At 57.0% G+C, this 22,093-nt stretch overlaps 1 protein-coding gene across 1 annotated transcript; it reads right to left on the bottom strand.

Annotated features, from left to right (window-relative positions):
* Positions 1-2,861: 2,861 nt before the first annotated feature.
* On the bottom strand, positions 2,862-20,929 carry LOC112954009 (1-phosphatidylinositol 4,5-bisphosphate phosphodiesterase gamma-1-like). The gene is made up of 32 exons (XM_026047152.1): positions 20,629-20,929; positions 16,249-16,398; positions 15,916-16,009; positions 15,741-15,788; positions 14,724-14,808; positions 14,439-14,519; positions 14,309-14,343; positions 13,590-13,662; positions 12,674-12,775; positions 12,475-12,593; positions 12,225-12,310; positions 11,813-11,933; positions 11,414-11,582; positions 10,933-11,052; positions 10,580-10,687; positions 10,258-10,445; positions 9,607-9,807; positions 9,325-9,444; positions 8,909-9,092; positions 8,428-8,505; positions 7,913-8,016; positions 7,303-7,399; positions 6,939-7,005; positions 6,108-6,271; positions 5,653-5,749; positions 5,319-5,543; positions 4,856-5,004; positions 4,120-4,234; positions 3,723-3,884; positions 3,469-3,557; positions 3,090-3,274; positions 2,862-2,969 (listed from the first exon to the last, which is right to left on the bottom strand). The coding sequence occupies exons 1-32, from the start codon at positions 20,849-20,851 to the stop codon at positions 2,918-2,920; spliced, it is 3,891 nt and encodes a 1,296-aa protein (XP_025902937.1). The 5' UTR covers positions 20,852-20,929; the 3' UTR covers positions 2,862-2,917.
* Between the last annotated feature and the right edge of the window lie 1,164 nt (positions 20,930-22,093).

Genomic DNA, 22,093 nt, shown 5'->3' with positions numbered 1-22,093 from the left:
TCCCTGGCCAGTGTCATCATCTCATAGCCTATGACCATGGCCAGTGTCATCATGGCCCATGTCCCCATGTCACCACCCTGTGTCCCCATGACTCCATGGCCGGTGTCATCATGGTCCATGTCCCTATGTCACCACCCTGTGTTCCCACGGCTCGCTGGCCAGTGTCATCATCCCAAAGCCCATGACCCCATGGTCAGTGCCATCATGGCCCATGTCCCCATGTTGTGTCCCCATGGCTCCCTGGCCAGTGTCATCATCCCATAGCCCATGACCCCATGGTCCATATCATGACCCTGTGTCCCCATGTCACCACCCTGTGTCCCCAATGGCTCCATGGCCAGCGTCATCATCCTGTGTCCCCATGTCCTCATGACCAATGTCATCCTTCTTGTATTCTTAAGATCCCATAGCTCACTGGATCTAGGATATGGGACTCAGAGGCCCATGTCCCCATTGTCCATATCACCCATCATGTGGCTCCAGGGTCCTGTGGACCATGTCAACCCTCCTGTGTCCACATGACCTGTGTCCTACTACAGAACCAGAGAATCATTATAGTTGGAAAGGACTTTGGAGATCACCAATTCCAATCGCAGGCCCTTCACCACCATACCTGTTAAAACACGTGTATCCCTGTGACTGTGCCATCCCCATATCTTGCATCTCTATGTCTTGTAGCTCCATGACTCTGTGTTCCCTGCTATAGCCCGATTTCCTACAGCTCCAGCGTCCTGTATCCCTGCGTCCAGCATGGATCCATGTCCTCATGTGCCTCTACCTCCTTACTTCCATTGCGCTGTGTCCCCCTGTCCCCATGTCTCCATGCCTTGTATCACTGTGCCCTATGGTCCTGTGTCATGTCCAGCCTCCATATGGCCATGTGTCCCCATGGCTTGTGTCCTGTGTCTCCTCTGGCTTGGGTGGCAGGCAGAGCACTCAAGTCCCAGTCCAAAACCTCATGTCCCATGCTGGTCCTGTCGGGCCAACCATCACTCCCACTGTTGGGACATTCTCCTGGGGACCATGTATCTCCCTCCTTGTGACAAAAAGGGTTAGAGGCAGAGCTCCTCATGGTGCTCATCCACCTGTCACAGCAGGATGACAGGTGGACACAATGACATTAACAGTGAGGACAGTAGTGACACACCAGGTCAGGAGACTAGGATTAGCCAGTCCATGGGACACCCTGGTGACATGGGGACATTAGCCACCAACCCAGGGATATCATCTGGCTTGGTGACATCTCCCATGGCTGAGCTTTGAACAGGGGCTAAAGCGACGACAGGAGCTCAGGGGGAATCAAACCAAGGTTCCTGTGTATAAATATTGGCTAAATAGATTTATTTTCATACAAAGAATACACGGATTCCCCTGACAGAGTGCCCTCACCTCGGGGGACACCCTGCAATGCCACCAGCCATCCCACTTGGTCCTGCTTGGTCCTCACCCTGTTGCCCCTGAGGTGCAAGCTTCATCCCTAGGTGGATCCAGCCCATGGGGACATCCTGGGGACATGGGACGGTGTCTGGATGTGACTTCTTTGTTGGGGACCGCTTTTGGCGAAAGAGTTTGTGCCTGCCTCCTTCCAGGAATATCCCTATCCTGAGATTCTCTTTCGTCCTCACTCCAGGTCTTCTTCTGGTGATAACCAAACTCTTGTTGGGGCTTCAGTCCCTCTTTCATCACCCAAGAACAGTCCCCTCTTGCTAGGGCCAGGAAAAGCTGGACTTACCTTTAGGTGCTATCAGGACACAGCCCTGAGGCCTTGACACTTCATGACCTTGGGGACATCCTTGTCCCTCAACCTCCAACACCCCCATGCAGAGATAGGGGCTGCCTCGTCGCCCACATTTTGCCTCCTGTCCCCTTGGGCACCCTCCCTGCTGGGTGTCCTGTTCCCTTGTGGTCGGACCTGGGGGCACCCTGGGACATTTCGGGGTGTCCCCCCGCAAGTGCCCTAATACTGTGGCTGGTAACAGACCCCTCCACGTGCCGTATGTACACGCTGAATAAAAGAAGAAAATACAGGTATTTATAGCTCCCCTTTCCGCTGGGAACCCCCTGGCCCTGAGCCATGTTGTCCCCTGCGTCTCTGTCCTCTGCTGGCTCGGAGCGAGTGGGGTCCCCTCTCCTGTCCCCAGCCTGGCCTGAGCGCAGGATGGGTGCAGGGAGGGAGGGCCCAGGACACGGGGCGGCCTCTCCTGCTCCTTCCCGGGCCTCTTTTGCACCTGGAGACTTGTGCCGGGTCTCAGTTTCTCCATCAGGTTGGGGTGGAGCTGGTGTCACCTGCCCTGTTGTTCTGGGGGAAGCTGGCCCAGCCTGCGGCGGTGGCAGCGGGACACTGGGTCCTCCATCCTATCCCTTTGAAGCAGCCGGGATGAGCAGAGTGGGAAGGCAGCAGGATGAGTGGGTGCTTGGGGCAGCCTCTGCCGTGTCCAGGCTCCGGGACCATTCCACATGGTTCCGTGATACCAGGTGCCATGGTGCCGGGGAGTGGGGCGAGAGGAGGCAGGGAGGCTCCCCTCCTCCTGCCTCGCTGCCGTGATGGAGAAACATCATAGACCAACACAACGCCCCTCTTCTCCCCAAACTGGAGATGATGGACACCGTCCTTTGCTGGGATCATCCAGCCCCAGGACCTAGCGGTGCTGCCATCCTTGAGCACCCGGCGGTGACAATGGTGGCCAGAGCCAGGCGGGCTTGTGGGGTCCCAAGGGTGGCCACGTCACCCTCTTGCCGTGCCTTTGGGGCAGGAGAGGAGGTGGCAGGAGGTCCCTGCGCTCTGAGTCCTGGCCCGCAGTGGATCTGGCCGTGGAGGGGACACAGGTGACAGGCAAAGGTATGTCTGTAGCCAGCTGGTGGCACCGGCCAGGGCTTGTGCAGGCCAGACCCCCAGGCCCAGCGAGCCCCAGCTGGCTCAGTTGCGCTTGCTGACCATCTGCCGATCCCTCTTCTTCTTCTCCATCAATCTGCCGTGGGGTGGAGAGGTGACATTAGTGACCTCTCCGCCGACCGCGGGGACCAAACTAGGGGCTGACGGCAAGGGAGAGCCCCGGGAGGACAGCCCGGAGTGGCCGGGAGAGACTCACTTGCGGTTGCGCACTTCGGTGAGCTCCATGAGTCGCTCCTGGGCTGCCCGCAGCTCGTCGAGGCGCTGCTGGTAGCGGGAGTCGCAGTTGTTGGTGCGCTCGTAGCTGGAGACCTGGCTGGAGAGCTCGCTAGCGCGGTCACGCAGCTGCTGGATGGACGAGTAGAGGTTCTCCTCGTCTTCCTCCTGCTCTGACACAAGGACATGAGGCTCGTGGGGCTGGTGCAGGCACCCAGGGCACTACTCTCCCCATCCAGTAGGGGAAATTGAGGCGTGAGGTGGGACAGGAAGATCTAGGTGAAGCTGGTGAGGGAGCAAAGGGGATGTGGGAGATCTGGGGAATGTCACAGGGCACAGGGAGGTTCCCATGGGAGACCCACCTTGGCATTGATGATCTCAATGTGGATGAGGAGGGCAGCGAGCTCCAGGTCCTCTGTGTAGCTGTTCTTCAGCGGCACTGACCGATAACCTGGATGTGACATTTTGGTTGTGACATTGCCCTGTCTCTTCAGCATGGCCATTGCTGCAGGCCACCAGCACATTGCCATCCCCAAAGCAGGCCCCCAAGGGGCTGAATTTCAGGTGGACATCCAGGGAGCCATTGAGATGGACACCCTCCATCCCAGGTGCATACCTGTTTTGAGGCCTTTGACGGGGAAGGTGGCTTGTGCCAAAAAGTTAGGGTCGCTGAACATGTCCTCCTCGTACACCACAAAGCGGAGGAAGGCGAACTCGGGGTTGTTGATGTCGAAGACGAACTGCTTGAAGAGCCACACGGGGTTGAAACCATTGTCAGCTGGTAGGCAAGGAGAGAACAGGCAGGGATCAGAGCATGGAGCTGGGCTGGATGCCTGGATGGCATGGCACCGACGTGGCACCATGGGTGTCCATGTGGGTGGCACACAGTCACAGCTCCCTTGGGTGCTTGTTGTCAGTGGGAGACACCTTTCCCACTCTGGAAACTCCAACTGGAAACCCCAATTACATTTCCGAGGTGGGACCCCAAAAGACACATGCGTGTGGACCCTCACCGACAACATCCGTCTTGTTCTTGCTGTTGTCATACTCGGAGCCACACACCTCCACCTCCACAAAGGGGCACACGATGCTCCTCCCGTTCTTGGGCAAGTGCCGGGCACCAAGGATCTGCAAGAGGAGGAAGAGGAGGCTGAGACCCAGCTGTCCTGGCCCTGTAGGCTAGGAAGAGTTCCTGGAGTAGCTTTATCCTTTATATATCATCAATGCTTTATGGCCAAATGAGTGTCACGAGACTCTCTCTAGTCTATGTATGAATCTGGACCTATTTTAGCTTGATTTTGGCTTAGGAAACTTGTTTTCTCCATAACTTGCTCAAGGATCAGATGACCACAAGCTAACCTGTCCTAGCTGTAACCCACCACTGGGGTAAAGTAGCCCTGACCTTGTAACCCACCTTTGGAGTAATGTGGCCCTGACCTTGTTTTAGCTATTTTATTGTCCAGCTCCTTCCCTCTCAGGTTTTGCTCAGCTCCATGCAATACCTCATGCAGAGAAGAACCAACAGATCTAAGAGGCTGCAATATAACAAACCCTGTAGAGCAATGGCAGAGGTCAGAGCATATCCCAGCAGCAAATATGGGGCTGAAGCATGTGAAATCCCCTGCAAAGGCCTCAAGATTGAGGAAGATGAAAGACCCCATCATCTTGGCACTGATGGTGAACACCTTGGGGTGCTGGCAAGTCACCGTTCTCTGCTTGTTGTCCCCCATGCCACTGGCCCCCACTTACCTGCAGCTGCACCGTGATAGGCTCCACAATCTTCAGGCTGTTCTTGTCAAAAGGGTCGAACGTTTCATCCCTCATGATGTCAGGCTGCAGGACGTAGCCGCTGCGGCCTCCGAGCATGAACAGCGCCTGGTTCAGCTGCATGGGTTTATCTGCCAAACATGGGGACAGAGCAGCTCTGAGCCTTGGGGCTCAAGGCTCCTCGAGGTCCCCAGGAAGAAGGAGGCAACCTCTTTTCTCTCCACAGAAAGTCCCTGACCCAGGATAGGAGAAGGGAAGCAGCTGGGTATCACACGAAACATCCAAGCACTGAGTGAGGATGTCCCCATTAGGATGGAGATGGGGATTGGATAGCTCATCCAAGCCACATCCAGAGGTGGGACCAGGTGGGAGAGCCACCAGGGATGCGAGAAATGAGGTGACCTGCATGAGCGAGCCCATCAGCCACCCTAAGAGCAGGATTTACCAGGGGTCTGGAAGTTGAGGGCCACCAGTTGGCTGCCGCAGATCCACATGGGCAGCGGGTCGTAGTTGGAGGAATCCAAGCGCTGGCCTTTGGGGTAGATGCGACTGAGCTGGCGCCGGTTGTACTGCAGGAACTTCTTGCCCTTGCTGCGGTTGGCGTATTTCTCTGCTTTGGTCTCCGGGAAGGAGGACATGTCCCGGTAACAGGCCTTGTCTGTGCCGATCTCTGCAAGCACAAAAGGAAATTGTCAGTGGGCAGAGCACCCTTGGGACCTCTCAGTTCCCTGCCTGCCCAGCTCCTGCCCTGGTGAGACCATCACCCTCCTGGCTCTTACTATCTTCATCGAACGGCACCGGGCGGCAATAAACGACGAGCTCGGAGAGCTCCAGTGCAATCTTCTTCCTCCGCTCCATGATCTTCCCCTCTTGCATCTGTAGGAGGGAAAACAGGAGCTGAAACCATCGCTTTGCGATGCCCCAGCCTCCCCCCGGACCCCTCTGCAGGGATACTCTATAGATGATGACATGGAAACATGCTCCAAAACGCAACCCTTATTTTGCCCCATGTTCTGCAGAGACGTTGAGGACCAGAACTCAGGATCTCCTTCTCTGCACCCAGGATTTCACCCCTTGTCACAACTAGGGCCAGCTCAGTGGGCTTGGGGATATGGGCTGCTGGGCTTGCGATCCCATGGGAGCCTCCTTTCTCCCTGCCTCCTGTCTCCCTGGCAGGGAGCGGGTGATGCTGAGCCTCTCTCCAGGTCCTGCAGCACCCAGAGGAGCCCCTCACCCTGGCATCGGCGTTCTGTGTGGCCTCCCGGATCTTGGCCACCCACTCGCTGAGCTCCTCTTGCGTGTCTGCGGCCACGTCCAGCGACTGGGCTGCGTGGGACATCTGCTGGGAATGGATGGTGAAGACAAATGGTTTGGAGCTCCTCCCGTCTTTGGAGATAACTATAAGGACATCAGAGGGGGCTTTACTTGAAGAGGTTCCCAACGGATGGCTCTGTGGAGCAAACGAAACCTCAGCGGTCCTGCGGGGCCCACGGCAAAGCGTGAGACAGGAGTGCGCTGGGGACCGCGGCTCCCGGGTACCCCCCCTGCACCCCAGTTGGTGCCCGGCTCGGCCCCTCTCGCCTGCTCTGGCCCTGCAATGGGGCTTTGGGGGTGCCGCATGGGTGCGAACAGGGGCAAATCTTCACCGAGGGTGCAGGGGAGAGGGTGCAAATCTGGTGTCACCTGCTGTGGTGCCACCTGCGACACAGGGCACAGCAGAGGGCGAGTGCCGCGACTGCTGGCATGGCTTGTCCAGGTCTGCCACCATTTGGACGTTGCAGAACGGGCCTCTTGGGCTCCAAATTCAGCCCCATGATTCCCCCGCTCACCACGAGGCCGCTGCCCGTCCCCCAGCCAGAGCAAGGGCAGTGACGTTCAGCCCTTCCCTGCTTGGCCGCGGCACCTGCCACATGGCAGCTGGTGGCCTCTGCCAGCCACCAGGTTGACGAATGGGTCCTTCATCCGGGTGGGTGATGAGGTTCAAGGCCCTCATCCCATTGCAATGAACCTTAGCTTCCCCTGCACACTCCTGTCCCCGCCATGGGTGCGTAGTGGAGACACTCACCTACGTGGCAGGACGGCACGTCGATGAAGCCCTTCAGGAAGTTCCCCAGGGGGCTGTTTTCCGATGACTGCGGGAGAGGAAGGAAGAGAGAGTGGTGAAAGGTTGTCACATGGAGCCCAGCGCTCGCTGACTTTGTCCCACTTGCTTTGGCAGCCTCCCTAACCCCAAAGACTCCCCCTGGTTTTGTCAAATCTCAGCAAAAGCCAGGAAAAAACCTTCTCCCCATTCAAATGCCACAACACTTATGGATGAGGATGCTGTGTCCAGAGCCTGGAGTATCCCTGGGCTCTGGATCAGGATCCATGCTCAAACAGACTCGACTCCAGGTGCGCATGGGGAGCCAGCACAGGGACATCCCACTCACAGCTTCATCCTGCTCCTGTGCCTGCGCGTTCACGATCTCCTCCACGTAGTTGGCTGGGAACCACAGCTGCTTTTTGCCTCCATAGTCCCCCCGCCACCTAGAAGGGGTGAGAGGATCAAGGCAAGCGGACTGATTTGGGGAGGACGGGGGTGTTAACACTGCATGTGATGTCAGGGAATGGTTGGAGAAGAGAGGGACAGAAAAGGAGGCAGTTAAAAGCTGTCGCAGTAGCACCCACTGCCCGTGTGGTTGCTGTGTGGTCTTGCAGCACCCGAAGTCCCAGGGGGTCTTGGCAAGGGGATCTCTGGGGACTCAACATGCCATTGGAGCTGCTAACCTGCAGCTTTTGCCCTGGCACAGCTCAGGGTGGACTTCTCCACCTTGGAGCTGCAGACCAAGGATCCTGCTAATGGTGGGCCTGTCCTGCAGCAGCATCTCTGCTCTGCTTCCAGCACACGTGGTGGGGAATGTGAGGGACTATCCCAAACCTGTGCCCGCTTGGCAAAACTTTGTGTTAGGAGGGTCCTTCCAGCCCTGGGCTTGCAAACAAGCCACTTTGTGATGGTAGGGGACGTGGGGCTGCCCTAGGTTGGCCAGGGACTCTGCTTACCAGCCACCGTCCTGCTTGTCTACGTTGTGGATGATGGCCTGCTTGCAGAACGACAGCTCGTCCTCCCGCTGGGCTTTGTAGTCATAGAGAGCCTTCACTGTGCACTGGGCCACAGGGGAGAGAGACATGGGCGTCACTGCTTGTCCCTCAGGGGTCCCTGGTTTAGGGACACTGCCCTGGGGCTGGTGGCAGGGCACCCTGCTGAGCCTGACTCCTCAAGCCCTGACATTTGCACGCAGGTGGTCTTGCTACCCAGGGTTAGTGCTCCTGGATCCAAATGATGTCCCTAAGTAGCCCACACCAACAGCAGGAGGCTGGATGAGGTAGAGGGCAGGGAGTTCCTGCATTCCCGTGTAGTGTCCTCAGGGAGAGCTGCACGGCAGGAGCCCCACATATCTGCTGCACTTCCAGCCAGCAGGTCAATTCAGAGACCAGCACAGGGTCTGGATTAGACCAAAGAGCTTGGTGCTACATGGGGGTCTCAAGGTGAGCAAGATACTGGTCTGCCCTCTTACCCTGGCCATGGGCATCTTGTTGGCCTCCACGTAGAAGTGAGGGGTCCGCACCTCGTACAGGGCTCCGTAGTCCAGCTCCTGCAAGGAGAAACAATGGAACGAGGTCACCTGGCTGCTCGGTTGCCAGGATGGGCAGGGAACTGCATCCAGTTGAGGGGCAGCTAGCTGCCCTTTCCCAATAATTCGAGGGGCATTACAAAGATAACTGAGGCAAACTCTTTGTGGTGGGGGAAGCTGATAAAACCTGAAGCAGACTGCAGCGTGGCCAGGTTGGAATTGCAGCAAATCTCCCTCTCCAGGAGAGAGCTGCAGGTGGGTCTTTAGATCTCCATCCTGGAGTTTTCGGCTGTCCCAGTGCAGCAATGGCAACAACCCTGCCCTGAGGTGGAGGGCTGGGAGCCCTCTAGGAGGCTGAAGCAGAGACCTTCCCATCCCAAAGAAGCTCGAGGCAGATTTGCCTACAAAGCAAGCTCTCACTCACAGTGGTGCCCATCTTCTCCAAGGTCTCCTCGTTGATGGGGTAACGCAGCTTCATCTTGCGGTACAGAGGGTGCTTCTCGTAGTAGCTCACGAGGTCCACGAGGCTCTCGAACTCGGCCGAGCTGCCCAGCATGAAGAGCCGACCCTCCTGCTGGATGCGGCAGTGCTTGATCTTCCCCTCCGCCCTGGTGCCGAGAGAGACGGGGGTGGACATGAGGGGTGCTGTGAGGTCCAGATCATAGGGACCACAGCGATAGGGGAGAGCTGGGTAGGAGGGGGCATCACCCTGGCTGCCAGCCCTGCCTCACAGTGTTGAGTCACAGGAGCCACAAGCCGGGCAGTTCTCAGCCCACCTTGCAGCGTGGATGCCCAGGAGCAGCCCATGCAACCTCAGGATGTTGTGGAGGCCACACTCACCTGAAGGAGATGGCGTAGGAGCTGGGTTCGCTGCGCTTGCGCACCAGGAAGGCTCCATCCCGTGGGACCCTCATCAACATGTGCTCGGCCTGCAGGCGTGTCAAGTTGGCGTGGTACCACCTGGAGAGGGGACAGCAAGAAGGAGGGTGGCTGATGCCACCATCCCTGGGCATCCCTTGCCCAACATTGGCTCTGCCACGGGGCCAGAGCCAGGCACAGGGAGGGCAGGAAGGAGAAGTCATGAAGCAGGAGGAGGGCAGCAGGGCCAGGGAGCACCCTCACTCTTTGCTTTCATGGGCGTTGGGCTGGGGCACGGGGTCCGTGAGGCGCATCTCGAACTCGTTGCAGCGGAGTGGCACCTCGCGGTAGTGGCAGATGAGGCTGTAGAGGCTGTCGAAGACCAGGTTGTCCGTCAGGTAGAACTTGGTGGTGCCGGCTTCCTGCCGCGAGTGGATGCGGCAGTGCTGGACGCGGTTGGATCTCCTGTTGGGAGGGGAAGAAGGAGGTCGTGAGCAGTGCTGGGGTGCACAGGGCTTGCCTAGTCTCCACATCTGCATCCCAGGTCTTAGCAGAGATGCATCTGCCCCAGCATCCTCTCCTGCCCCTTGCATGTAGACGTGTGTTGTGTAGCTCCTGGGTCCAATGTGAGTCAGGGCACAGCTGTGCAAGGCACTGCACGCCATGTAAAAACCAGTGCTGTCCCCCAGACCTCTTACTGACCCTAATTCCCACCTCTGAACTGGGAATTTGCTGGGAACAACCCCTGATCACCCAGAGGGACTCCCAGGTTGGCGATCTCCTGGGGAAGGCCTGAACCCACTGCCATCTCCAAGTGGCAGAGACAGGGACTGCCCATGGAGTATGTTCTGGGAAGAGGATGATGTGCCACGTGCTGGGAAGGGGATGGTGTGGCCACCAGGCTGGGGCTCCTACCAGAAGGAGAGAGTGTAGTCGCCCACGAAGGTCTCACTCTCCCGCACGAGGAAGGTGCCGTCCTTTCCGCCTGTCTCGGTGCAATATTCGTGCAGCAGTTTCTCAGCAATCTGCCGCCCATCGCGGCCCCCTCCCAGCTTCCCGTGGAACCACTTCTCTGTGAAGTGCAGCTCGTTGTTGTTGAACTCCTGTGGACCACCAGAGACATTAGGGGTTAGTGTCCCCATAAGCCGTGGGGTAGAGACCTGGGGCACCATAAACTTCTCCCCCTCCCCGTGGATATCTTCATATGACCCCTAGAAGGTTGTGCACCTCCACCCACCTCCTTCTGCTCCACCTCTTCCTCATCCTCATTGAACTGGTAGCGGGATGTCTCCTCCGAGTAGTAGATCTTGTTGCTCGTCAGGACGAAGTAATGTGGGCTCCAGGTCTGGGAGAAAGAAGGAGAATCACCAGGGCAGGGACAAGGGTGGTGTGAAACAGTAGGGCTTTAAGGCCCCCTTTCTTGCTCAACGTCTCCATGCAATAGCAATGACTTAGCAGAGTGTGCGCCCTGTGCTTGCTCCATATCCTGATGCTCTCCCACACCAGCATGTCCTGCATCACTGACTGACTGACTGCATTTGTTCCTGGCCCCCCTCCCCTCCTCTTTTTTTTGGTAAGAAAGACTCTTACATGATCAATGGGGTCTTCAAGGTAGAGGATGCCATTTTTGATGGAGTTGCTGATGTCATTCTCGGAGTAGCTGGCTGTGGAGACCTCCTCATACAGGTTGCCTTCAACCAGTTTCTTGTGCTGGGGAAAGAGCCCAGAGAGAGGAGTTCAGCTGGGATGGTCACCCCATCACTCTGTGACACTTGCCAAGCTCTCAAGATGATATTTAGGAAGTAAAGGCAGAGCCTTGCAGATTTCCTCACAACTGGTGAATTTTGGTGTTTATCTCCTGCATAATTCTGTGCCATCAACACCACCTGCAATGTATCCAGAGATTCCCAAGCCCTGCAGGTCTGTCCTTGCACTGAGAGATCCCTAGCATCCTATTATTTGGGTTTAGAGGTATTTGGGGAAATCCCCATCCCTTTCAGCCTAATGTTGTTCTTGCCCCTCCTGGTCCTGTCAGGAAAGAGGAGCTTCAGTGAGATGTCAGGCTCTGCACCTTGATAAGGATCTTCTTCTTGAGCTGCGTGGGTGATGGTAACTCATCAGCGTTGATGTCCACCGGCTTGGTGAGCAACATGTCCCCAAAGACCTTCTTGAAATGGGAGGCCATGTTCCTCTGCTGGACAATGCTGCAGTGGTCTTCAATGGAGAGGATGATGGGGAACCTGGAGGAAGCAGCCATGAAAAGTGTCTCAGTCTCAGCTCACTCGTACTCCCAGCAGGGACAAGCCAAAGCCTGAGGGAGCAAACGGTGAGCCATTGGCTGGGCCACAGGCAGAAGAAGAAGTAAGTAGAGGGGAATTTGGTTCTGCAGGGACCAGAGTTGAGGGTGCTGTGAGACAAACATGGCCTGGGAGCTCGGAGTGAGATTGGTGAAGGTACTGGGGGTTCTTACTCGGAGGTGACGAATGCGTGCTCCTTGATGGTGTGCAGGACATCCAGGAACTTGATCTTGGAAGTGAGTGTGTGGCCATGGTAGATGATGGGCAGGTCATCTGGGCCATCCCAGCAGTCCACTGAATGGGGGGGACAGTCTAGTTAACGTGTGCCCATCTCCAGGCCCACATCCCTGCCTTGCTCCCAGCTCGCACTTCTGGCATGCAGATGTGTCATGTATCTCTCCATGCATCACGGAGGAGGTTTTTGGGCCCCAGAGGATGCAAGAAGGCCACCCCTCACCCCAGCGTGCCAGTGGGGCATGGGATGTGCCTATGGAACCATCTGTCAGATGTGCTGCGGGGTGCTGAGGGGGTCATCACTGTGAGGTCCCAGCAACTGGGAAAGCCAGCAAGGATGGGGTCACTCACGCTCAATGCAGCGGCAGCCCATGCGGAGGCAGCGGGCGTACGCCTCCAAGGAGGACTCGCTGGAGAACTGGTCCCCTGTCAGGTACCTAAGAGGAGCAAGGGGAACCGTGAATGGGCTGGCTACTTGTGCCAGCAATAAAAGCAAGGAGGCTCCATGCAAGCACAGAGGTCAACCAGAGTGAGTGAGGACGAGTGGGCCTCGGATGCCGAAGGACGGGCAGCCCCAAGGCTGGGGCAGAGTCTGGCTTACGTGTTATGAGAGGAGGAGATCCAGTACTGTGAGAGGGGGTGGTTCATCTCCTCAGGCACTACGCGCTCGTATTTTGAGTCCATCACCATGTTCTCCTTGGAGAAGAGGTAAGTCAGGAACTGGGGAGGAAGCAGAGAAGTTAGAGCGTGCTGGGGTGGGAGATCCTTGCAGGGGCTGTCACTGTGGGGTGGCCACGCACCTCATCCAGCTGGAAGGAGGGGTCTGCTGCCTCGGTGGAACAGTCCCTGAGGTAGGAGCACATGTAGTCCCGCACCACGCCCACGTCACTGGCCCAGGGCTCCTAGGGCAGAAACGTGATGCACCATTCAGGGAGAGTTGGGAGCAATAAGGCAATCAGGAAGAGGGATCCTATCAGGGTCTCCATGGTTGGGCCCTGCAGGAACCCAGGAGGGTTTCCAAGGTGGAGGTTGGGAGCTATTCCAGAGGGATCTCCAAGTCCAGACCAGGAAGGATCTCTGAGGGGTCTCCAAGACCAGGCCTGGGAGGATTCCCTCAGGAATCAACAAGACTGAGGTCAGGAGGAATCTTTGAGGGATCTCTTAAGCCAGGGTCAGACATCTCCAAGACTCTTCCAAGGCTGGGGCAGGAGGAATCTCTAAGAGATCTCTAAGGCAGAGTCAGAAAGGATCTCTAAAGTCAGAGTCAGGGTAAACCCTGAGGAATCTCTAAGGCTGGTTCAGGAGATCCCTCTGGGATTCTGGTCCCCTGGATCTCTAAGAACGGGACCAGCAGGAACCTGGGGGTTCTTTAAGGCTGGGGCTGGGGGATTTTTAAGGTATCTCCAAGACTGGAGCCAGAAGGATCCCTGAGGGATTCCCTGCAAAGAATGGGATTGTTGGACAAGGTTGGGAGTGATCCTAATAACTGGGAAGAGGAAGTCTCAAATTAGTAAAGAATAAAGTGTTCTCTGGGACAGAATGAGAAATCACTGCCTGGTCTTGGTGAGGATATTGAGGTTATCTTTAGTATCTATATAAAAGTGTCTATATGCGGCTGGGTGCAGGCAGTGGTGAGAAGCCACCAAGGTGACCCCTTTGGGGATGATATTGTGCTGTGGAAACCTCGGACATGGAGGGATCACAGGGACAACCCACCTTCTGGTCATGCAGCAGAAACTTCTGGAAGTCATAGAGAGAGATCTGGCAGAGCTCTGGCCGATCCACGTTCCTGGGGGTATGAAGAGGTCCTCAGGAGGCGAGCCAAGGAAGTTCTCCAGAGGGAAAGGAGAGCTGCTTGCACCAGCCCATGGCTCCTTCTCCTGAGGCCCCCATTTAACACAACATCCTGCCTTTGCAAGGCAGTGTGCAATAAGTCTGAGGAGAGGAAATACCACAGGAAGCCTGGGAGCACTCAGAGCTGTCCCATGGGGTAGCAATAGAGACCCAACCAGGGCCACACTGGTTTGGAAGACGCAAGAACGTGGGGTTGCATCCATTGTGTTTCCAGAGGTAATGCGGGAAAAGGTGGTGCAACAGCTTCCAGCATCCCAGGCACATCCTGAATAACGTCCCCTGATGTCACCCTATCACCTGTGCACACATTGCCCCAACATCTGGGCTGACATCCCTGCCATGGCTCCACCATGTCCCACCAACCTACCTCACATCCCCACTCACACCTCACTTCTGCGCACCTCATTTCTCCCTCATGTATCTGCTCAGATCCGTTCCTATGGACCATGTCTGCCACCCTGTCCTTGTCCCTCATGTCCAGCCTTGTCCCAGGTCAAGACAGGCAATGTATCCCTCCATTTACCCTGTCCTCAGAGGGTGGCTGTGATGCCAGAGGGGTCCATGAGTGTCTGGGTACTCACCGCAAGGGGAAGGAGAGCTCCAGCTGCTCAATGACCTGCAAAGCAAAGGAGTTCTTAGCCTTAGCTGGATGGGGACCACTTGGTCAACTGGGGATGTTTGGGTGGATAGGGCTGCAGACATATCTCTTACCGACTTCTGTGTGTCAAACATCAGGTTTTTGTAGAACTGGACGAAGTGGGAGAAAGTCATCTCATTCCTGGCTTCCACCTCCTGGAGGGCCAGGGAGAGAGGGTAGTGTGTGAGCAGGCAGCTGGCACAGGGACCACGATGGCAGGGTGGCCACACACCGAGGTGTGCGGTGGGATAATGGTCTGCATCCCTGAACGTGGTGGGGGTGCCCCACAGAAGCCTCCTGCTCCAGTGTCCCTGCCCAGGGGCTGAGCTGGGGTGGCCAGGACACGCGCTGGGCCTTACCACGAGCTTGTCCCGCAGGAACCTCATGTTGGGTACACGGTAGTTCACCTGGGGCAGCATGGCCTTCAGGTCCTTCACTGTGATGCTGTGGGATGGAGAAGTGGGGTCAGAGCATCTGTCAGATCCTGCAGGACCTTCAGGAGAACCTCAGGTACTGGGGGGCTGGCACTGTGGGATCATCTCAAGTGTCCTGATCTCTCTCAGTCTTCTCCAATTTCCCCAGTCTCCTCAATTCCCCTGATCTCCCCAGGTCCTGCCCATTTCCACAGATCCCCAGTCTTCCATGACCCTCATATCCAATTTTCCTGGTCTCCCTCCATCTCACCTGATTCTCCATGATATTGCAGTTCTCCCCAGATACCTCCCAAGTGCCATGATCCTTCCTGATCCCTCAGTGTCCCCTGATGTCCCCAATCCTCAATCCCTCCTGATACCTTGCTACCCCAATCCTGCCAGGCTTCCTCAATTCTGATCCCCTCAATGTCTCTTGACTCCCCCAAACTGCTCCAATTTCCTCTGACCCTCTATCTCCTCCGTGTGACAAGGTGCTGGTGCTAGTGAGGTTGAAGGACAGCTAAGACCACTTGGGCACAGAGCCTCTGCACAGAGGTCTCCTCATGTACCTCCTTGTTAGAGCCAGCCTGGTTGCTGGCTGGGGGCCCTGACCTCAACCAAGTTTTGGATCATGGACCCAGGACCTTCAGCCAAACAGTCCCAAAACAACTCCAAAATATGAGCAATTATTTCCCAAGTGTTTTGAAGGAGAACAAAAACAGCTTTGAGGAGATCAGATCGGGGAGGGACCTTAATCTCCCCTTGTAAAGGAATGGCACTCTCAGATTTGCTCCAAAAGCAATTTTCCCTTTTTCTTTCTTTTTTTTTTCTTTTTTTTCCAATTTAGTTGGGAACATGGGACTGATCCAACCATGCGAGCCTTGAGTGGAGGATGGGGGAGAAGATGTGCATCCATGTGTCCCACCTGGAAGTGACGCCAGCCCATCCGAGCTGGCCTCTCACCTGCCTTCCCGTGACCTGTCCATGGCATCAAACTGTTTCCGCAGCCACCTGGGGAAGGAAAGAAGAGTTGGGGCTCAGCATGAATTTGTCCCCTGTGTGTGCTCATCTCCCTTGATGTCCCAACCGTACAGGACATCAAGGAGCAGCTGCACTGGGGTCACAGAGCCCTCCTCACCTTTCAATCTGCAGTGGGGTCTGGGCTTTTTGGGTGTCTGCCACCAACCAGTTGAGGCCTGTTATCCACAGGTTGATGTCTTCCTCACAGAAAGCTAGAGGAAGAAGATGAGGATAGTGAGGTTGGGAGGAGGAGAGAAGAGCGGATAAAGGGCTGTGCTGCATCTGAGCATGAATGAGATGCCTAATGCCAGGTGGAGGGAGGCAGGGATGATCACCAGGTAGGTGCCCCCAAAGTAGGAACTTCTCCTCCCCTCTTCCCATTGCCATGTCCCAAGCCAGGGACTGGAGATGGATAAGAAAACCCGAGGTCCTTAGAAAAGAAGCCACGAACCAGCCACGCTGAGCGTGCGCAGCCTGAAGTCCATCCCATAGAGGATGATGAAGCACATGGTGAAGTCGAGCTTGCGAGCGTCCTCCGGGTAGCGTTCGAAGTCCCGCGAGTTCTTCCCCAAGCGGATCTCCTTTATCTCTCGAATGTCGACTGCATGGAGAGAAGGACACAGAACCGTCACCTTCAGCCCTGCCACCCAGGAGGGTGAGGGCAAGACAAGGGGCTATGGCAACTTGGGGCTTTGCAGCGATGGAAGGAAGTGGGATTCAGAGCGGGATGCTCTGCAATAGGTGGCTGGCAGACAGGCCAGAGGAGGACATCAGTGGGATGCAGAAGCCATGGGATGAGAAGGGATGGTGCCCAGGGGGTAGGATCTTGGCATCCTTCATGGTGCTGTTGGCATCAACTTTTGGGGCAGGGAACAGAGGAGCGTGGATGGAGCAGGGTTTGGGACAACGTGCAGGGTCAGAGCCACAACATCTGCACTGGGTCCAAGGCAGAAGAGAAGAGAAAGAAAGGGAGAAGAAAGAGAGAGAAAGGGAGAAGGAGAAGAGAAGGAGAAGGAGAAGGAGAAGGAGAAGGAGAAGGAGAAGGAGAAGGAGAAGGAGAAGGAGAAGGAGAAGGAGAAGGAGAAGGAGAAATAAAAAGAATGAATGGAAGAAGGAACGGAAGAGAAGGAAAATGGGAAGGATGTTGTGGGTGAAGGAGGAAGAACACGTATGAAGGGGCAGGGAAGGCTCCTGCTGAGTTGCCCAGAGTGGTAGAGATGCCCACATGGAGACCGTACAGCACAACATGGCACAACAGCCACAATGTCACCACAACCATGCAGCACCATGTCCACTACTGTGACAACATCACGGGTGCTGCATGTCCTTTGGGGAGCCTTGTCCCCAGGTAGCGTGTCCTTGCAGCTGTGCTCATCGGGGCATGATGGCACTGAAGATGCCATGGTCATGGATCCTCCAGAGGATTGTGTCACCAGAATGTCTGACCCCCAAGATAGGACACCCCCACAGCACTGCCCATTGGACATGATGGCACCGTGGATGCCATGTGTCCTTTGGGGAGTCATATCTCCAAGACAGGATAACTCCTTGGCACTGCCCAAGGGTGCCACATGTCCTCTTGAGAACCATGTCCCCAAGACGAGACATCTCCATGGCACTGCCCATGGGGGCATGATGGCACCATGGATGCATGATGGCACCATGGGTGCCATGTGTCCTTGGAGGATCCATGTCCCCAAGACAGGACAGCCCCATGGCCCTGCCCTTGGGTGCATGAAGGCACCATGTGTCCTCTGGGGAGCCATGTCCCCAAGATGGGATAACCCCTTGACACTGCTCATGGTTCCTCCACCATGGTTCCTCCTCCACTGCTCATGGTGTCCTCTTGGGAATCACGTCCCCAGGACAGGACTTTCCCATGACACTGTCCATGGGTTCATGAAGGCACCCTGTGTCCTCTGAGGAACAATGTCCTCAAGACTGGACATCCCCACAGCACTACCCATGGATGCACAAAGGCACTATGGGTGCCATGTGTCCTCCAGAGTGCCCTGTCCCCAAGGCAGACCCTATGCTCAGGTGGCCATGCCGTAGACCAGGAGGTCAGGGGCTGCTCCATGCCCTCCATCCAAGCTCTGCTCTGTCCCTCCTCCGGGTGCTCTGGCCTCCTCTCCTCCAGAACGGTCTGAGCTCATCATCTAATTGAAGACATCTGCCCAAAGGTGGCAATTTCGAAGGCCAGGACCGCAGGGCGTTGCTTTCCGGCCGGCCCCGCGCTCTCATTATCCTGGCTATATAAAGTCCCCGCCGGCGGGGCAGGAGGGCTGGGTTTCCGGGCCGGACTCTTCCTTGGAGTTACGACGTCGGAGAATATTTCCAATTGCATTTACAGAGCGAGCCCATCCCACCGTGCTGGGCAGTGGCAGCATAATAATAAAAATAATATTTTGAGTATTAGTAACAATAGCTGATGCTGGCCCCCTTAGATGGGGTGTCACCCCCCTGTGGATCTGTCACTTGGGGTGCTGGGACAGGGGCCCCCGGGGCCGGAAAGGGCTTGGTGCAGCCAAGGCTGCGCTCAGAATGTGCGTCCGTGTGCGGAGGGGGGAGAGAGGCGCCCGGCTGGGCTTATTGTGCCGCAGGAAATGGGTCATTTCCCGGCGATTTTCCAGCTGGGTTTCCTACAGCCCCGGTGAGGAAGGGTGCAGGGATGCAGGAGCAGCCGAGGCTGTGACGGGTGCCCAGTCGGCTCTGCAAACGTGGAGAGGGTGGGAACTGGGTTGCTTGAGCAGAAAGGGAATGTCACGGGGAGCATTTTCGTGAGCCAACCTGCTCGTTTGCAGAGGCAGAGCTTTCTCCTGGCGTCACAGAGGGGCGAGAAACCTGGGGACCCTGGGGCTGCACGTCCCAGGGAAGGAAAGCCCAGGATCCAACCTCAAAATCTTCCAGTTTTGCAAAGACCAAAGTGCCCGGTGGGATGAGCCATGGGTGACAGAGCGCGGCCGGCGGTTACTGCGTGGGCACCAGGCTTTCCACAGCCAACACCAGCGATGGATTTGTGGCAATTATGCCAAGAACGCGTCTACAAACTTCACCTCACATTGGTTTGGGGGGGCCTGGTCCCATGTCCCATTCTGGCTGCAAAAATCCCTTTCTCCTCCGCAGGCGGAGGAAGCAGCCAGAGCCTTGCGACGGGCACATGGGCAGCCTGGGACCCCAGAGCAGGACCAGCTGTTGGAAAGGGGTCCATGCAGCATCTGTTATCTGCCCTAGATCCGTGCATGAGGAGAAAAGCCAGGAAAAGTGGCCAGGAAGGAACTGCCATGCCGGGGAATTGCATTGCTCCCCCTAGACATCGCTGTGTGGCTCCAAAATGCCAGGAAAGAGGAAAAAATCTTAAAGTCCCTTAAAACCTAGGCTGGGCCCTGCTGACTGAACCAGCCTTTTTGAGGCGCTTTCCCATCGCAGCCCAGCAGATTTTCCAAGTGGAGATTGGAAACTGCTCTATTTTTAGCCAGGTTTTTCCTGTGTCCTCTCCCCATGCCAGGAGATGAGGAAAGGCCAAAGCCGCCCCTTTGCCCCTGCTGCTTTCATCCCTATTTCTCCAATTTGGAGCAATTCCAGGGTTCAAATTTTGGGGGTAAAGCAGCGCAAGGCGCTCGCTTCGCCCCTTGCTAGCCTGGCTGAGCTCAGGTCCAGCCATCGGGGGCCAAGGAACCGCAGAGCACAGCCGGGCAGGGGGACATGTGCCCCTTGTGCCATTAACACAGCGTGAAATTAAAACCTCTGCCAGGAACGGCGAGGCTTTCCCAAGGAAATCCCGGCATCGCAGCCGGCCCCGATAACAGAGACATCAGCGCTGACGGCCGCCCCGTAATCCCCTCGGCAGCCGCTCGCCGCAGCCAAGGGCGGATTTGAAACGGTCCCGGCTGGCGCCAGGTCGGCAGCGAGATCCCTGAGGATGCCGGCTGCGGTTGGGAAGCCGGGGTACTCCGTGGGGCTGGTGCGGAAAGTGAGGCAGAGCATGGGGAGCGAAATGCCAAAAAAAAAAAAAAAAAAAAAAAAAAACAAAACGGACAAAACCCCACACAAATAAAAGCAAAAAGCCGGAAACAGGTTATTTCCGTGAGTGGAGAGGGAGTTTTTGCTCCCTGATGGTCCTGGCTCCCTGGTGGCCCTGGGGCTTGTTGTCCTTGGCTTAGAGGAGAAACTTGGCACAGGTGCCCCAACCTTCCTCCCTTCCCCTCCTCCTCCTCCTCCATGCCATGGTTTGCAAGGGGGATCTGCCTGCCCAGAGCCAAGTGGGTCTGGGCAAGCGCTGATCATTGGGTGGCTACAGCTCCTGGGCTGCTTTTGACACCCCGGCATGACTACGACGGGATTTTTTGTGCCAAATCCGTGCCAAAATGAGTGGCGCTTTGGGAAAAGTGAGGCCTAGCTCTTCCTGCGGCTCGGTTTGGGAAAGTGCTTGGGGTGAAAAGTGATGGGTGCCCCGTGCTTGGTGGCAGGGAGCATCACGGGCCCACAGCAGCGTCTTGCAACGGCAGCTAAAAGTCATCATGGAGCTGCAAATCCTCCCTGTCAAAAAAAACCTGAAGGAGAAAGCGTAGTAGGTGCTGGGAGCCTATTAGACACCAGAGAATCCACAACGAGGGGTGATTTTTATGGATGCTCCGAGCGAGCTTTAGGGACCGTATTTCCAGCATCAGCAGCATGCTTCCAGCGGGATGGCCAAGGAATGGGATGGGAGGACCGCCAGGGTGGAGGACACGAGCGTGGCTCCGTGTCCACCCTCTCCGGCCGCGTTTGAACTGGGAAATGGGGGGAACGAGACCCGCAGCGGAGCATCCCGCCGCCCGGCGCTACTCACTGTCGCCTTCCACCTTCTCGGGCGTGCGGCTCCAGATGATCTGCCGGGTTTCCAGCTTCACCTGGAAGGTCCTTCGCTCGGGCCGCTGCGACTTCTTCTGGTAGAAGAGCGTGAGGACGGTGCCCATCTCGAGGCAGCGCAGGATGCGGCCCACGTCGCCCGCCTCCATCCTGCCCTCCTCCGGGAAGCCATTGACGCCGCCGTTGAGCCTGGACGCCGACATGTTCAGCGCGCGGCCATCGCCCGGCGCAGCCGCGGGGACGGGTCATGCAGGAGGGCGCGAGCCCCCCCCGGGGAAGCCGAGAAGCCCCGAGGGTTTCTCCTCCGGATGGTTTCTCCTCCCGGCGTTTCCCGGCTGTCGGAAGGGGTGGGCCGCGGGGCGAGGGCGAGGGCGGTGAGTCCGGCTCCGCTAGTGAGGAGATGGGCAGCAGTGACGGCTTCTCCGAATCAGGGCCGGAGGAGGGAAAAAAATCCAAGAAAAAGGCAAAAAAAAAAAAAAAGGAAAATAAAAATAAATCACGGCCAGGCCTGGGGAGACGGGAATAGCGGCGGCCCCTTGGTAGCCGTGGGGTGGAGGGCGGTGAATCCCCCTTGTTGCAAAGCGGAAAAGCGAAAAGCTGCAGCCGGAGCCACAGGCAGGGGATTCCTTGGGCTCCGTGTCCTGCGGGATCGACACCGGAGTGGCCGGGCCGGCTCGATCCCGGGAAGCTTGGAGGGCCGGGAAAAGGGGGAGAACCGGCGCCGGGGTGCCCAGCTCCGGGCCCCTGGGGGCGTCCCAGGGATCCGGGCGCACTCCGGGGGTGCCGATGGCGCCAGGGGGCGCGAGGCGGCTGGCGAGGGGTAAGGGGGGAGGCTGCCGCGTCCCCCCTGCTCCGCCGCCGCCACCGCTTAATTTGGGGCTGCCGAAATGGACGCCCAGAGGAAACGGCAATCACACATGGCCGGAAAGAGATCAGAAAGGAATTTAAAAAAAAAAAAAAAAAAAAAAAACTGGATCTTGGAGAAAGGAAAAAAAAAAAATCTGGAGTGGCGGCGGAAAAGGCGGAGGATGGTGACATCTAGAGGAAGGCGGCCCCAGTTTGGGCGGTGATTTTGGGGCTCCCCAGGCCTGACAGCCTAGATTTGGGGGCACCTCTCCGAGTGGGGCACTTTGGGGACCCCCCCCCAGGTGCACCCAGTGAGAGGTTGCACCCAGGGGCTGCGCTGCAGAGATGCAGGGCGGCCCCCAACAAGGCTGTTTTTGTGGGATACTGCCATGGAATTAACCCCTTGCGCCCACATTTGGCTCCTGTGCTGCCTGTGGACTGGGTGTCAATGTGGGAAAACCCACCAGCAATGGGGGCTCCATCCACTCGGAGCACCCATCATTTTCCATGGCATGGCTGTGATGTCTCCGAGGTTGTCTCCTGCTTTTGGCCCAGGTTCCTCCATCCCTTGAGGGTGGATGACCCCATTTCAAGTCATA

Source organism: Nothoprocta perdicaria, unplaced genomic scaffold (assembly GCF_003342845.1).
Source record: "Nothoprocta perdicaria isolate Ctin4 unplaced genomic scaffold, notPer1 scaffold_48, whole genome shotgun sequence".
NCBI classification, from domain to species: domain Eukaryota; kingdom Metazoa; phylum Chordata; class Aves; order Tinamiformes; family Tinamidae; genus Nothoprocta; species Nothoprocta perdicaria.
This window is presented reverse-complemented; position numbering and strand designations above follow the sequence as displayed.